We start from the raw sequence: 15,407 nt of genomic DNA, 5'->3' as shown, positions 1-15,407 counted from the left end.
CTGAGATGTTGGAAACTGAGTCAGATCCCAATTAGGAAGTACAAATCATCTTTATTATAGAATGCACAGTTATATCACACCTATGATTTGATCCAGTCATGGTGGTACATACCTATTGTCCCAGCACTTGGCAGATAAAGACAGGTGGATCAAGAGTTCAAGGCCACTTTTGGCTACATCGTGGCTTCAGGGTCAATCTGGACTACAGGAGAACTTGCAAAAAAAAAAAAAAAAGGCCAGGGAGATGACTCAGTGAGTATGACTGCTAGCAAGCAAGCCTGACAACTAGAATCTAATCCCCATGTCAAACAGCACACCTACTGAGAGACGGGAAGTAGGAACAGGAGAATTTCAGGGAAGCTGTAGGCCAGCTAGCCTGGAGTACATAACACAGCATTGAAGCAAGAGAGATCCTGCTGCCTTAGGAAGGAAAGAGAGACCCAGTTCCTCAAAGTTGTTCCTTGACCTCTATGCACATGTTGTGGCACAAGGTGCACCTGTACACACACGCATGTACACACACACCCCACAAATAAATAAAATTTTATATGACTTTAATATGTGATTTACAAGAGAGAGGCAAGGAAAATGAGGATGGAAATGGAAAGGGAGTTGAGAACAAAGTATAAAGGCACATATGTATAAAATACCATAACAAAACCCATTATTTTATATCCTAATATAAAAACATTAAAGAGAAAGATGTGATTTACAGCCAAATATATATTTAAACATATGGTGGAGTCCTAACAATGCGGACACCTCTGTAAACCACCATTTCAATGCTACTGAGATTTCATCAGCCCTGAAAGCTCCTTCATGCTCCTCCAGTCATCCTGCCCCTGTCTACGACATGCAGACATTGCTCTACCGTCACCCCCCTCCGTCTACCACCATGCAGACATTGCTCTTTAAACTGAGTTCTACCACTGTCAACTATGCCCCTTATAGAAGTTTGTATAAATGGAATCATATAGTAGCTTCTTGATCATACTGTTTTCTTTCACTTTGCTGGTTTTTGACAGTCATATATTTTTATATAACAGTAATTTGATATATTATTATACAACACATAATATTCCATTACAAAAATGACACAATTTGTAGATCCATCAGCACATGAAGGGGCATTAGGTTAGTTCCAGGCTTTGGCTTTTCTAGATAATGTTTATCCATGTATTTTATTTAGGGACACGTGTTTGATTTTGCCTCAAGCAAATACAAAAAAACAATATTGTAATACACTTTATTTCTCCCCACTTTTCCTTCTACCTGCATTCAAGGGGCATAGTTGACAGTGGTAGATGGGGCTGGCAGTAGCTTTCCCCTCATTTCCTCCTCCCAACTCCTCACCAGAACCAGCCAGGTGCAGATCTTCCATCAGGAAAAGGAGTGAGCCTTTGGAATCCTGGTAATACCCCAGGAATGAGCCGGCTTGTGTTTGACCATGGACCCCTCTGCTCAGCACGTGACGAAGGTGGGCAGAACTTAAAGCAGAGTGAATGGGGCTGTGGATGGAAGGGTGATTTGGCTCCACTAGCACCTCCACAAAAGCTGACTTCCCTGTGGCTATCTCTCCAGCAAGCAGCACTGGCTGTCCATCTGATAGAAGCAGGTTCACCACATACAAAAGCCGTTCAGTCTGCAGGATAGGATCAGGGCTTACTGTGGCAGCTCCAAACTGGACAACAGTCAAGCCAAAAATTAGTTCTAGGGAAATTGTCTTAAAGCTGTTCTTGTTTGTTTGTTTTTCAAGACAGGTCTTCTCTGTAGCTTTGGAGCCTGTCCTGAAACTAGCTCTTGTAGACCAGGTTTGCTTGAATTCACAGAGATCTGCCTGCCTCTGCCTCCCAAGTGCTGGGATTAAAGGCGTGCGCCACTGCCGCCTGGCTCTTAAAGCTGTTCTTAAAGAACAAATCATACTCTTGTAACTGTGAAAACACCAGAGTATGGAAACTTCTGGGCCTCAGGAGGACCTTAAATGTGGCCACCTTCTAGCATAGCTCCTTAAGTCTCAACCCAAACTATTTCCCCACTGTCTCCATACCTGGGAAGAGGGCTGGAAAGTACCCAGGTTTCCTTTGACACAGCTGCTCAGGTACTGGCCAGCAAAGGGGACCAGTGTTCCATCTTCAAGGTTTACATGTAGATCAAACACCAAGGCTGAAGGAGGTGGCTCAGGGTAGTTGGATAGGGAACTAATAAAATTCCTCATGAAGTTATCAAAGAGAGGCCAGTGCCTGCTCAGGACACATAGGTAAGAGTCAGATAGTCATAAAAGTTCCATCTATGACTTTCATATACTCCACCATATCCCCACTGTAATGTCCCATGAATTTTAATTACCATAGACCAGTCTACATCAGTTCTTTTGTATACTATACCTATACCTATACCTCCCATTCTTGTGGTACCTGGACGGAAGGTGTGCTCCAAAGCCCCAGATTGTGGCGAAAAGAAAGCTGCTCACAGCCAGCAAATGTCTCCTCTGCTTTTTAGTCATGCCGTCGCCATCAGACTGGACCCTGCCTTTTGAAGATTTGAAGCTTTGTGTTGCAAGATCGCTGCCACTAAAGTCCTCTGCAATGGTTACCGTGGTCAGAATAGGAATCCATTGAAAAAGAAGATGGAGGGGAAAACAGAAGTTGGCTGCATTACTTCTCTCCACTTTTGGTTCCCTGAACCAGCTTCACCGAGGAACCCATGCTTCTCTGCCTCAGATGTAACCCAGCTCTCTCAAAGGCCAACCTTTCTACCTCCCTACCTTGAACACGTGGCTTCTCCTCTTCATATAAGCGTAGATGGGGGTCAAGTAGAGCACGCAAGATGCGAGCCAGGCTGGCCACTTCCGCCACACCTGGGCAAACAGTCTGATGCCCATGTACCTGTAGCAGAGAACTGGCACCTATGCGGGTAAGGAATCGGAGCATTGAAGGCACCAGTACCTCAGCTAAGCGGTTGAGCTCAATGATTGTCTCTTGCTGCAGATGGTATTCATGAGGCAGGGATGCCATCAAGACATTAAGCATGCACTGCCACGTCTGCTCCCCACAACACCAGACTAGAGCGCACCGGCCTACCACTGTAGGAGACATGCCCGCTGCCTCTGCCACCTCCATCAAGAAAAAGGTACTCAGGGGTCGTGCTATCTGTTGACCATTAGGGAGACTCAGCTGGGGAGGGTCACTTAGGAGACAAGTGATGGAGTCTATCCATGTAGAATTAGGGGTCCCATCACATACTATCCATTGTTGGATTCCTGTGAATTCCTCTGACTGCTCTTCTGAGTCCACATTCTTACAATGAGGGGCAGCACGAAGAAGCTTGGGGAAGATGCCATAGTGCCAGGAGGGACCCTCTGACCACCCTAGGAATTCTTGGGAGCTGAGCACACTAGGATATAGGTGGGCAATTTCCACAGACTGGAAACCCTGGGTTGAGGTTTCTTCCATGGCTGCCAGCCGATTCTGAATCTTAAATAAGCTCTTCCAACAAGTACTCTTGCCACTGCCTGCAGGACCCAAAAGCAGAATACCAGAGGCCCGGCTCAGGGCCTGACTGAGCTGCTCCAGAGACATCAATACGTTAGGGGTGGGAAGCAGGTCTAACTGCTGGAGTTCTTCCACCACTACGGACCTCATCAGTCTATGGGTCACAGGTTCCGCCAGCATGTGACTAGCATTAGGGAATATCCCACAGAGCAGCTCTCGGAGCTTTTGCAGGCGGAGCCCATCAAGGATGCTGAACAGCGGTGAGTGCAACAGGGCTTGCAGTAGGGCAGCCTCCTCAAGCGCAGCTAGGTTGTCTGGCTGCTGGGAATTGTTTTCCTCCGCAGGTGCATTTAGCGTCTGTACTGTAACTTCCAGCACCTGCTTGAGCAGTGACAAGCGGCAGGGCAAGGTCCCAGACACTAGCTCACGCTCTAAGGAGAATAATTTGGATAGCCGGGTAGCCATTCGGGAGGCATCCCGCACCCCTGCTCCCAGCAGGTAAAGTTCTGCCACTCGCTGCAGGTCAGGCAGTGCCAAGGCCACAGGGCGCAGTAGCAGGTGCAGATTGGCAGGCACATCAGAGCTCAGAGCACGAAATGTCAGGAAACAGCCATAGCCAAGGCGCACGAACACATGGTGCTTCTCAAAGAAACCAGTGCCAATGAATAGGGGCTCAGTAGGGTTTATGGTACTGATGTTTTGGGAAGCTTTCTGGTACAATGGAGCATAAAGATGGTGTAGTTCATCCAGACGCTGGCCCAGGGCAGAGAGCAAGCTAGGAGGCAGTTGGTGAACGTTCTCCAACAGCAGCCAGGCTCCACCCTGAAGGGCACCATTCAAGTAATTGCTCAGACATCGGAACTCTATCTGGGGCAAGCAGGGCATCATTACCAGTTGGCGGCCCAGGGTCCATGCCAGGTAATTCACTGTTTCTGTCTTGCCCAAACCATCTCGGCCAAGTAGGGTCCCATAGGCCACCTCCTCCAGGGCCAATAAGAGAACCAACACTTGCCGCTCGTGCATCAGGCTGGGTAGAGGCCCTAGTTTGGGTCCCAGATACTCATAATTGTATATGAAGGACCGGCCGAGCACATCTATCCAGCATACAGCTGGTGACAGAGAGGGCTCAGCAGATGCAATAGTCTTAAGACACTGCACGGGCCTCTTGGGGTTTGAGTGAGATGAACCCAAGTGATACTTAAGTTGACGGACCCAGTGGAAGTCTGTCAGATCGCTGACCCGGTGCTTTCCCAGGAGCTGTGCTACATCCCGATGAGTCACTGCCATGACCAACAGGGTACTGAATAGGCTAGTCTGGCGAACAGAAGGCAGAGGGTGCTCACCCTGGGAGCTCCTCTGAGATCGTATAAATTGCACCAGCACTTCCAGTTTGTGTACATGTATGGAAATTATCCGCATGGTCCCCCACTCAGACAGAAGCTCCTCCATCTCAGCCCGCCACACTACCTCCTCTGCAACCAGTATGCACTGCCATGGAAAAGCCTCCACTGCATCTAGCCAGTGCTGGACATAGAGCTGCACGGGCACCTTTCTCTGTTGAGGCAGTGCCTTCAGTGCCTTAACTAGGGATGGGCCTTGAGCAAGGCGGGTGGCCACACAGCTCTGCAGCAAGTTCACGATTACAAAACGCAGACACTTCTCCAAAGAGGCTAGCCACTTAGGAAGATCTGGGTGTAGAGGGAGAGGACCCTGAAGCTTCACTTTCTCTCCACATGCCCCTAGCACAGCAATTGTCTCCACTGGAGTCTGTGTACTTGAGCTTGGCTCCTGGTCATTATTGCTTTCCTCGTTAATTGGGTTGGACCTGAAGTCCACAGCTTTAATGTGAGGAAAGCAGCGCTGTGCCCATGGTTGAGCCTCACAGGTCTCTAGAGGGGCAGCAAGCAGGGCCACCAGTTCACTGTCACTGAGGAAGAAAAGGCGGGGGAAGTGGGCACATACCCCATAGAGGACATCCTCCAGAGCCATGATGATGGCCTCCAGCTCCACAGATCCTGCTTTTAGTAGTTGTTGTAGATGCTGACCTTGAAAGTAAGGGCTCCTCTTGGCATTGGGCACTATTAGTGACAGAACCATTGGGTCAGCTACAGAGATTCGCATTAGGGTCCGGTACTGATCATCCATGACTTTGAAACGGGCATTCTGCAGTGAGAAAGGTGGTAGTGAGGGTAATGTGACAGTTCCACTCTTCCATCCAGAGCCCTGACACTCAGGAGCTCTTGCCCACCTTCTTTAACTCCCTTCCCTACCAGCTCAGCACTAGGAAACTGGATCTTCATCTCATGTAGAACTTTATTTAGAAAAATCCACTTCTGCTGGAAAGCCACCCACACCTCCAGTAGGGCACCTGTGTAAACAGTCAGAAAAATACTTGAGAGAAAGGGTTCTAACACCTTCAAGGGGGTCTAGCATACACCTGACCTCTCCTGTGACCCACTAGCCCAACAGAAACATACTGCTCAGCAGAACTAAGGTACCTGATTAGAGGAAGTAAAGCAGTCACTAGAAATAAAGACCTGGTCACATCCAGCCAAGACGGAGCCTGGGAAGTCCTTACTTTGTCCTTCACATCTTCTATCCAATGTCCCCCTGCTCCCCTCATACCTCTGGGACAGTCTACATTAGGTTCCATCCATCTACCCAACTAGAACGCTATACTCACCTAGGCCATACATGATGGTCACCCACTCTAAAGCTATTTTATTCAACTCTCCTGACTTTTGGATGGCTAGGATCTTGAATAGTGCCTGAAGACTGTTCTGGATGGCATCTTGCAGGCTGCTGTAGTCTTAGGAAGAAAAAGATGTGCTGTCAAAGCTCAGCTAAGCTGGTATCATTATATGTGACTCAAGGGCAGGGACTGGGGCAGGAAAGAACACATCTTGACCTTCCAGGGAAGGCAATTACTTTAAGACCCTTTCTGTCTTCAGAGATAGAGCTGATGTGGTAGAGAACTGAGACCTTAAAACAGGCACTATGGGTATAGATGCTAACTCAGTGGATTTCTCCTGCTAGATACTGTCATTCTTTTTTAAATATTTATTTATTTATTATGTATATAATATTCTGTGTGTATGCCTGCAGGCCAGAAGAGGGCACCAGACCCCATTACAGATGGTTGTGAGCCACCATGTGGTTGCTGGGAATTGAACTCAGGACCTTTGGAAAAGCAGGCAATGCTCTTAACCTCTGAGCCATCTCTCCAGCCCGATACTATCATTCTTATCTACTTCTACAGGCATTCTTTAATATGCCAGAGCTTCATCCTAGAAAGACACCTCATGGCTCCAAGTCCCTACATAGTATGTTTGCATCAAGAAGGTCTATTCTGGGATGACTGGGATCCTGGTAGAAAAGTTGAGACCAAAATGTTCTCACATGGTCTTAGCACTGGGCTCCTTGGGGGTCACATAAAGAATTACCTCATAATTTTGTGTGAGGCCAGGCCTGGTACCACATAGACACTAGATTAACAACAGAATTTAGAGAGATTTGTTTGGATAGATGTAGGACTCTCTAAATACTCATGTTTGAAAGAAAATACACAGTATCTACATCTCAGAGTATCTCTAGAGAAAATAATATTGGAACAGTTTGGGTCCTCTGTTTTATCCCCCTTTAAATGATCTCTAGAGGGTAGGGAAGCATAAAGGCCCATCTGTTGTGCTTATCCAAATAATGTGGAGCAGAGTACAAATCCTCATAGCTATCTGACAGTTCAGATGCCATATTTCCTTTATATACCCACACAGACCTGAGATTCTCATCTGATCTTGGGAAGGTTAAAACAGGTTGCGTGAAGTCTTAATCCAGCTATGTCTGCCAACACATTATATATTTCAAAAGAACATTTTCTTGGAGTATATTTTGGATGTTGAACTATCCTTTTCATGTATGTCCTTCCTAATTTTGCTAAGATTTGAAAATGGAGAGTGAATATTAGTAGTGTCATTAACCCAATAATAACATGTCTTTCTGTGGTAAGAGTTAAAACCTAAGTTTTCATCTTCTTGGGCTCATTCAGGCAAGTGAAGTCACTAGTTTCATGGTGTATGGCCACCATAAAATGTGTCCTTGACTAATATACCCAGAGCTGATGCAGAATCCTAGTATTTAGAAAAAGGACAAAACTGTAGGGAGAAATGTCAAGCATACAATATTCTGTGTGAACCAGTGGGAAAGTTGAACAGAAAGTAGGTTAAGGACTGTGAACTCAAATGAAGATTGGAAGAGTCCACTTGGTACCTGAAGTTAGATTTAGAGGTAATTTAAGAACCAAACTTCACAAAAATCCGTATTTTGTACTTCACTAGTTTTTAAAATACTTTAGTAGCAGATGAATCTAAGGGCATATGGGAAAGCCGAATACAACAAAGAAGCAGATTGATAAACTGTGGGTCAAACATGAACAAAAAAGATCAGCATAAATGGCTTGTCCAAAATGGGAAGAGTATGTCCTTTGAATCATGGTATGAGTATTAACTAAAGGTGTCTGGTCTTAACATGTTTCAGTCAACACTGAAAATGATTAGTCCTAAATAAGAGAGGTGGGAACAAGAATTCCATGTGAAAATAGATAGGAAACATATTCCAAACCAAATAATGAACATGGATGCATGATAAAGATAAAGATTGCTGTTATACCAGAAAAGACATATACTGTAGGACAATGGTCTTGTACTCTGTAAAGATTTGTTACTTGTATTGGTTTAATGAAATGCTGATTGGAAGTATAAGCGGGGCGACCAGAACAGGAGAATTCTGGGAAGATGAAAGACTCAGTCTGTATTCGTCACCCAGATGCAAAGGAAGCAAGATGAGAATGCCTCACTGATAAAAGGTACCAAGCCACGTGGTTAACACAGACAAGAATTATGGGTTAATTTTAGATGTAAGAGTTAGCTAAAAATATGGCTAAGTTATTGCCCAAAGCAGTGCTGTAATTGATAAAGTTTCTATGTTATTATTTGGGTCTGGGCAGCCAGGAAACAAATGAACAGTCTCTGTTTACAGACATATCCCATATCCTCTCTTCTATGACAAATTTGCACTACCTGTACATTTTTTCCAGACAGACTCATAAGTAACCCAAATGCATCTACTCTTCATTCTCCATTGCTACCATTCTAGTGTGGGCTATTATTGTTTTTCACTTGTGTTACACAAGTTGTCTCTTAACTCATCTTCCTTTCTCTATTCTTTGCCTCTCAGTTCTCTGTGTTGAACTCTGACTTTATCAATTTCCTACAACAAAATATTCTCTATGATTTAAATATTACTGAATAATTTCTTTTGTATGATCTGACCTCTCTAACTTCTCATGCCTATTTCCTCTTCCAAGTAGTCTTTGGACTCTATCTCAGTAAGTTGGAAGGTCCTCTAGTGGATTTTTCTCCTTTCTATCATAGATATACTGACTGTATTAATCATAAGTTTCATTGCTATGATGAATTACCTGGCACACACAACTAAGGAGGGAGATATTCATTTTAATTCACAGTCTCAGAGTTTTGCCAATCATGGAGGAGGATAAACTTAGCAGTTTACATCATTGTGGCCAGGAAGCAGAGAAAAAGGAAAATGGGAAGAGCCAAAGCAAGATATGACTCTCAAGAACACATCCCCACTGAAGTACTTCCTCCAATTAGGCTTCATCTCCTACTTTTTACCACCCAACAATGCCATCACACTATGAATCCATCAAGAGATTAAAGCCTTAGGATCCCAAACCCTCAATACATGAACATGAGGGAGATTTGCAAATCAAACCACTACAATGGTACTGTCTAATGATCAAAATTCAACAGAAGTGTATAAATCTCAAGCTATTATTTAGAATATACCAACATTTTTGCTCCAAAATAAATTGTATGCCTGATTAAATTCAAGTTAAATGATTTAGCTTGAAAACCTTTTTGTGTGAGTTCTGTCCCAGTTTTAATTATATAATCTAATCTAATAAAGTAACTACTGGAGTATGCGTGAGAAAGGGGTTTCTGTTTTTAAGGAAACAATATAAGGTAAAGGTGGGCTAATAAAAGCTCTTGTTCTTAGAATAAAATGTTAGCAAACATTTTAGCTAAAAGAAAAATCTCAAATCCTGGCCAGGCAGTGGTGGTGCACGCCTTTAATCCCAATACTCAGGAGGAAGAGGCAGGTGGATCTCTGTGAGTCTGAGGCCAGCCTGGTTACAAGAGCTAGTTCCAGAATGAGCTTCAGAGCTGCACAGAGAAACCCTGTCTCAATAAACCAAAATCTCACATCCTAGCTAGCTAGCTACCTACCTGTCATGATTACATATTTAACTAATTTCTTGAGTTCTCTGATACCAATTATATTGAATAAGAGAATGTCTCCTCTATCAGCAGTTCCCAGCACATCTTCTTATACTTTTTGTCATAGTTAGCTTCAGATCTTAACTAGATACATCTGGGAAGAAGGGACTTCAGTTAAGGAACTACTTTCATCTGTGGACATTCTCTTGATTACTAATTGATGTAGGAGGGCCCCTTCCACTGTAAGCAGACCATACCTAGGCAGGTAGGCCTTAGCTATATAAGAGAAGTAACTAAGTAAGCCAGAGGAAGCAAGCCAGTAACGATCATTCCTCTGTGGTCTTTGCTTCATTTCCTGTCCCAGATGTTTGACTTGAGTTCTAGTCTTGGCTTCCCATGATGATGAACTGTTACCTATAAGACAAATAAACCCTTCCTTCCCCTAAATTGTAAAAGTGCTGCTCCCTATGTGGAATGTTTTTCTCATATTGCAATTTGACAAACTTACTTTTTCAAAAGTTAGCCTGGGACCACTGTCTAAAGTAGTACTTCTCTTAATAACCCTGGTTCTTTGATCTGGTCTTCTCTTTCCTACTGTCCTCAATATGGTAGTCTATCATGCATTTAAATGTATGATATTGGCTGGGTGGTGTTGGCATCTTTAATCCCAGCCTTAGGGAGGCAGAGGCCAGTGGATCTCTGCAAATTTGAGGACAGCCTTGTCTACATAACTAGTTCTAGGACAGCCAAGGTGATATAAAGAAACCCCATCTTGAAAGAAAAACAAAAATAAATAAATAAGAGAGAGGGGAAGGAAGAAGGAAGGAAGGAAGGAAGGAAGGAAGGAAGGAAGGAAGGAAAGAAAGAAAGAAAGAAAGAAAGAAAGAAAGAAAGAAAGAAAGAGAGAGAGAGAGAGAGAGAGAAATGTCTGGTGTTCTCGGTCTCTCTCACTGGGCTGTAAGTGTAAGTTTGAGGGATACAGGACTGTATCTGTTAATCTCAGAGTGCCGTGTGTTTGGCACAAAGGAGGTCCATGAATTCAATGTGAGAATAAAAACAAATGGTTCTTTGTCTTTCAACAATGTGGCCAATCAGCAGACATGCATATCTTCATGAAGCTTTTGATGGGCAAGACCATCACCCTCAAGACTGAACCTGGTGACACAATGGGAAATGTCAAGGCCAAAATTGAAAACAAGGAAGGCATTCCACCTGACAAGCAGTGACTCATGTCACCAACAAGTAGCTGGAGGATAGCCGTACCCTGCCTGACTACAACATCCAGAAATGTACATCCTGCACATGGTGACATCATTGAAGTAGCCCTTAGTGAGCTCACCCAGAAGTACAACTGCCACAATCTGCCACAAGTACTAGTCTTCCCTTACCTATTGTCCTCTATATGATTATCTATCGTGCATTTGAATGTGTGATCACCTGCCACAAGAAGTATAGCCATACCAACAACCTGTGCCCCAAGAAGAAGGGCAAATAAAGCTGAAGTCCTGCTTGACCCCAAACTCAGGGACCCAATATAGTCCTCTTCTGTCTACTATCAACTGGGGGGAAAAGAATAAATGAATGAGTGGGAAAAGGGTAAAATCAGCAGGATAAAATCCAGAGGACAGAGTATTTACAAGTAGAGATAAATAACCACAAAGAATTTCCTTCTTTTTCTTTCTTTCTTTCTCAAGACAGGGTTTCTCTGTGTAGCCCTAGCTGTCCTGGAACCTGATCTGTAGACCAACCTGACCTCAAACTCCCAAGAGTTCCACCTGCTTATTCTAGGATTAAAAGCATGGCATGTGCCAACATTACCCAGCTTTAAAAAAAAAAAGACTAAAATTATTCCACAAAAATAGAAATAGAAGAAATATTGCCAAATTCATTTTATGAGGCCATAGTCACCCTGATACCCAAACCACACAACGACTCAAGAAAGAAAGAGAATTACAAAACAATTTCCCACATGAACATAGATGCAAAAATACTCAATACAACATTCCAAAACGGAAACCAAAAAATATATCCAAAAGATCATTCACCATGATCAAGTTGGTTTCATCCCAAAGATGCAGGGATGGTTCAACATATGAAATTCTGTCAATGTAATTCACCACATCATATAAACAAACCACAAAATGACATGATCATCTCATTGGGTGCTGAAAAAGCTTTTAACAAAATCTAACCCCTTCATGATAAAAGTCTTGGAAATATCAGGGATACAAGGGACATACCTAAACATAAATAACAGCAAGTCAATAGCCAACATCAAATTAAATGGAGAGAAATCTAAAGCAGTTCTACTAAAATCAGGGACAAGACAATGGTGCCCACTCTCTCTATACCTACTCAATATAGTACTTGAAGTGTGAGCTAGAGCAATAAGACAACTGAAGGAGACCAGGGGGATTCAAATTGGAAAGGAAGAAGTCAAACTTTCACTATTTGCAGATGATTTGATAATATACATAAGTGACCCTAAAAATTCCACCAGGGAACTCCTACAGCTGATAAACACTTTCAGGGAAGAGACTAGATACAGAGTAAACTAAATAAATTCAGTGACCCTCCTATATACAAAGGACAAATGGGCTGAAAAAGAAATTAGGGAAACAACACCTTTTACAATACCCACATGATGTGGGAGACCCCTCTGTGTGCTGTGATTACCATTAATGAATAAAGAAACTGCCTTGGCCTGTTGATAGGGCAGAACTTAGGTAGAAAAATAAATGGAACGCTGAGAGGAAAAAGGCAGAGTCAGAGATACACCCTGGAGCTGCCAGAATCTGACATGCTGAATCTTTCCCAGTAAGCCACTGCCACGTGGCGATATACAGATTAATAGAAATAGGTTAAATTAATATAAGAGTTAGTCAATAAGAAGCTAGAACTAATGGGCCAAGCAGTGTTTTAATTAATACAATTTCTGTGTGATTATTTCGGGGCTGAGCAGTTGGGAACCAACAAGCAGCTCTCCCTCCTCCTACACCCACAAATAACATAAAATATCTTGGTGTAACTCTAACCAAGCAAGTGAAAAACCTGTATGACAGGAAGTTCAAGTCTTTAAAGAAATAATTTGGAGAAGATGTCAGAAGATGGAAACATCTCCCATGCTCATGGATTGGTAGGGTTAACATTGTAAAAATGGCCATCTTACCAAAAGCAATCTACAGATTCAACACAATTCCCATCAAACTCTCAACAAAATTCTTTACAGACCTGGAAAGAACAATACTCAACTTCATATAGAAAACAGAAATCCCAGGATTGATAAAAAAAAAAAACAATCCTATACAGTAAAAGAACTTTTAAAGGTATCGCCATCCCTGATATCAAGCTTGTACTACATAGCTGTAGTAGTAAAAACAACATGATATTGGCATAAAAACAAGTTGATAAATGGAACTGAATTGAAAACCCAGATGTAAATCCACATAATATGGAACCTGATTTTTTTTTATAAAGAAGCCAGAAATATACAATGGAAAAAAAGAAAGCATTTTCAACAAATGGTACTGGTCTAACTAGATGTCAGCAAGTAGAAGATTGCAAATTGATCCATATATATCACCATGCACAAAACTCAAGTACAAATTAATCAAAGACTTTGACATAAAACCAGATACACTAAACCTGATAGAAGAGAAAGTGGGGATAACCTTGAACGCCCTGGCACGGGACATAGCTTACTGAATGTAATGCTGATAGTACAGGTACTAAGACTGACAATTAATAATTGGGATCTCATGGAATTGAAAAGCTTCTGTAAGGCAAAGAACACTGTCAATAGGACAAAATGGCAGCTTACAGAATGGGAAAATATTTCACCAATCCCACATCTGATAGAGGGCTGACTACCAAAATATATAAAGAACTCAAGAAACTAGACATCAACAAACCAAATAATTTAATTAAAAATGGGGTACAGATCTAAACAGAGAATTCTCCACAGAGGAATTGTACATGGCTAAGAAACATGAAAGGAATGTTTGATATCCTTAACCATTAGAGGACTACAATGACTCTGAGATTCCATCTTATACTTGTCAGAATGCTAAGATCAAAAATACAAGTGACAGCTCATGCTGGTGAGGATGTGGAGCAAGAAACACTTCTCCACTGTTGGTGAGAGTGAAAACTTGTACAGCCACTTTGGAAATAAATATGGCAGTTTCCTAGAAAATTGTGAATGGATCTACCTCAAAACCCAGCTATAGAACTCCCAGGCATATACCCAAAGGATGTCCACCATACCACAAGGACACTTGCTCAGCTATGGTCATAGCAGCTCTATTTATCCAGCTCAACTCATGTCCATTGCTGCTCTATTCATAAGAGCCAGAAACTTAAAATAACCTAAATGTCCCTCAATTAAAGAATGGATAAAGAAAATGTGGCATATTTATATAATGGAGTTATTATTCAGCTGTTAAAAAAACAATGCCATGAAATTTACAGGCAAATGGATGGAACTAGAAAAGATCATCCTAAGTGAGGTAACCCAGACTCAGAAAGACAAGCATGGTAGGTACTCACTTATAAGTGGATATTAGCCATAAAGTAAAGTATAACCATGCTACAAAACACAGACCACCCAAAGCAGCTAAGTAACACTGTCAAGGGAAAATAGACTAGACATCACAGGTGAATGGGAAAGGGGTCTGGATGGGAGGACATAGGCACAGAAGGGATCAGGTATCGGGAAGATGGACAGAGAGAGTACTGGAAAAGACAACTGGAGTCAGGGGCATCTTCTGGGATGAACTAGAAACCTAGTGTATTGGAAACTCCCAGGAATCTATGATGGTAACCCTAACTAAGAGTACTAGCAATGGGGGATACAGAGCCTAAACCAGCTATCTCCTGTAACCAGGCAAGACTTCAAGAAGAGGAACTGGGACACCAACCCAGCCACATAACCTTTGACCTACAATTTGTCCTGCCTACAAGATTTACTAGGGTAAAGATGGCAGAGAAACTGTAGGAGTGGCCAACTAATGACTGTTCCAGTTGAAACCCATGCCATGAGTCACACCCCTGACACTGCCTGGAGGGCCTAGACCCAGAGGTTGGATAGAGAGACCTAGGATAGAACCAAACATGACTGGCAAAAAAAAAAAGTAAGTGAAATGATTTCTAATGATATTCTGCTATACTCATAGATCATTGCCTAGCCCAGTTGTCATCAGAGAGGCTTCACCCAGCAACTGATGGAAACAGATGCAGAGACCCACAGTCAAACATTAGGAGCTTGGGGAATCTTGTGGAAGAGGTGGAGGAAGGATTATGGGAACCAGAGGGGCTAAGGATGCCACAAGAAAATCCATAGAATCATCATATTGAGTGAGGAAACCCAGACCCAGAAAGACAAATATCATATGTATTATATGATATGTATCATATCACTCATAAGTGGCTTTTAGACATAAAGCAAAGAAAAACCAGCCTAGACAACAAAGAGGACCTAAGAGAAAAATACATGGATCTAATCTACATGGGAAGTAGAAAAAGGCAAGATCTCCTGAGTAAATTGGGAGCGTGGGGACCATGGAAGAGGGTAGAAGAGGGTAGAAGAGGGGGAAGGGAAGGGAGCGGAGAAAAATAAATA

General features: G+C 42.8%; 1 protein-coding gene across 1 annotated transcript in view; it reads right to left on the bottom strand.

Moving 5' to 3' along the window:
• Dnhd1 (dynein heavy chain domain 1) overlaps positions 1-15,407 on the bottom strand; it is a 62,063-nt gene that overhangs the window by 16,770 nt on the left and 29,886 nt on the right. The window contains 6 exon segments of the mRNA XM_038334943.1: positions 1,354-1,642; positions 2,048-2,240; positions 2,415-2,580; positions 2,765-5,654; positions 5,762-5,859; positions 6,175-6,300. Coding sequence (XP_038190871.1) covers positions 1,354-1,642; positions 2,048-2,240; positions 2,415-2,580; positions 2,765-5,654; positions 5,762-5,859; positions 6,175-6,300 — 3,762 coding nt within the window.

Source organism: Arvicola amphibius, chromosome 1 (genome assembly GCF_903992535.2).
Source record: "Arvicola amphibius chromosome 1, mArvAmp1.2, whole genome shotgun sequence".
Taxonomy (NCBI): Eukaryota; Metazoa; Chordata; class Mammalia; order Rodentia; family Cricetidae; genus Arvicola; species Arvicola amphibius.
The sequence above is the reverse complement of the archived record's forward strand: the minus strand, read 5'-3'. Positions and strand labels throughout refer to the sequence as shown.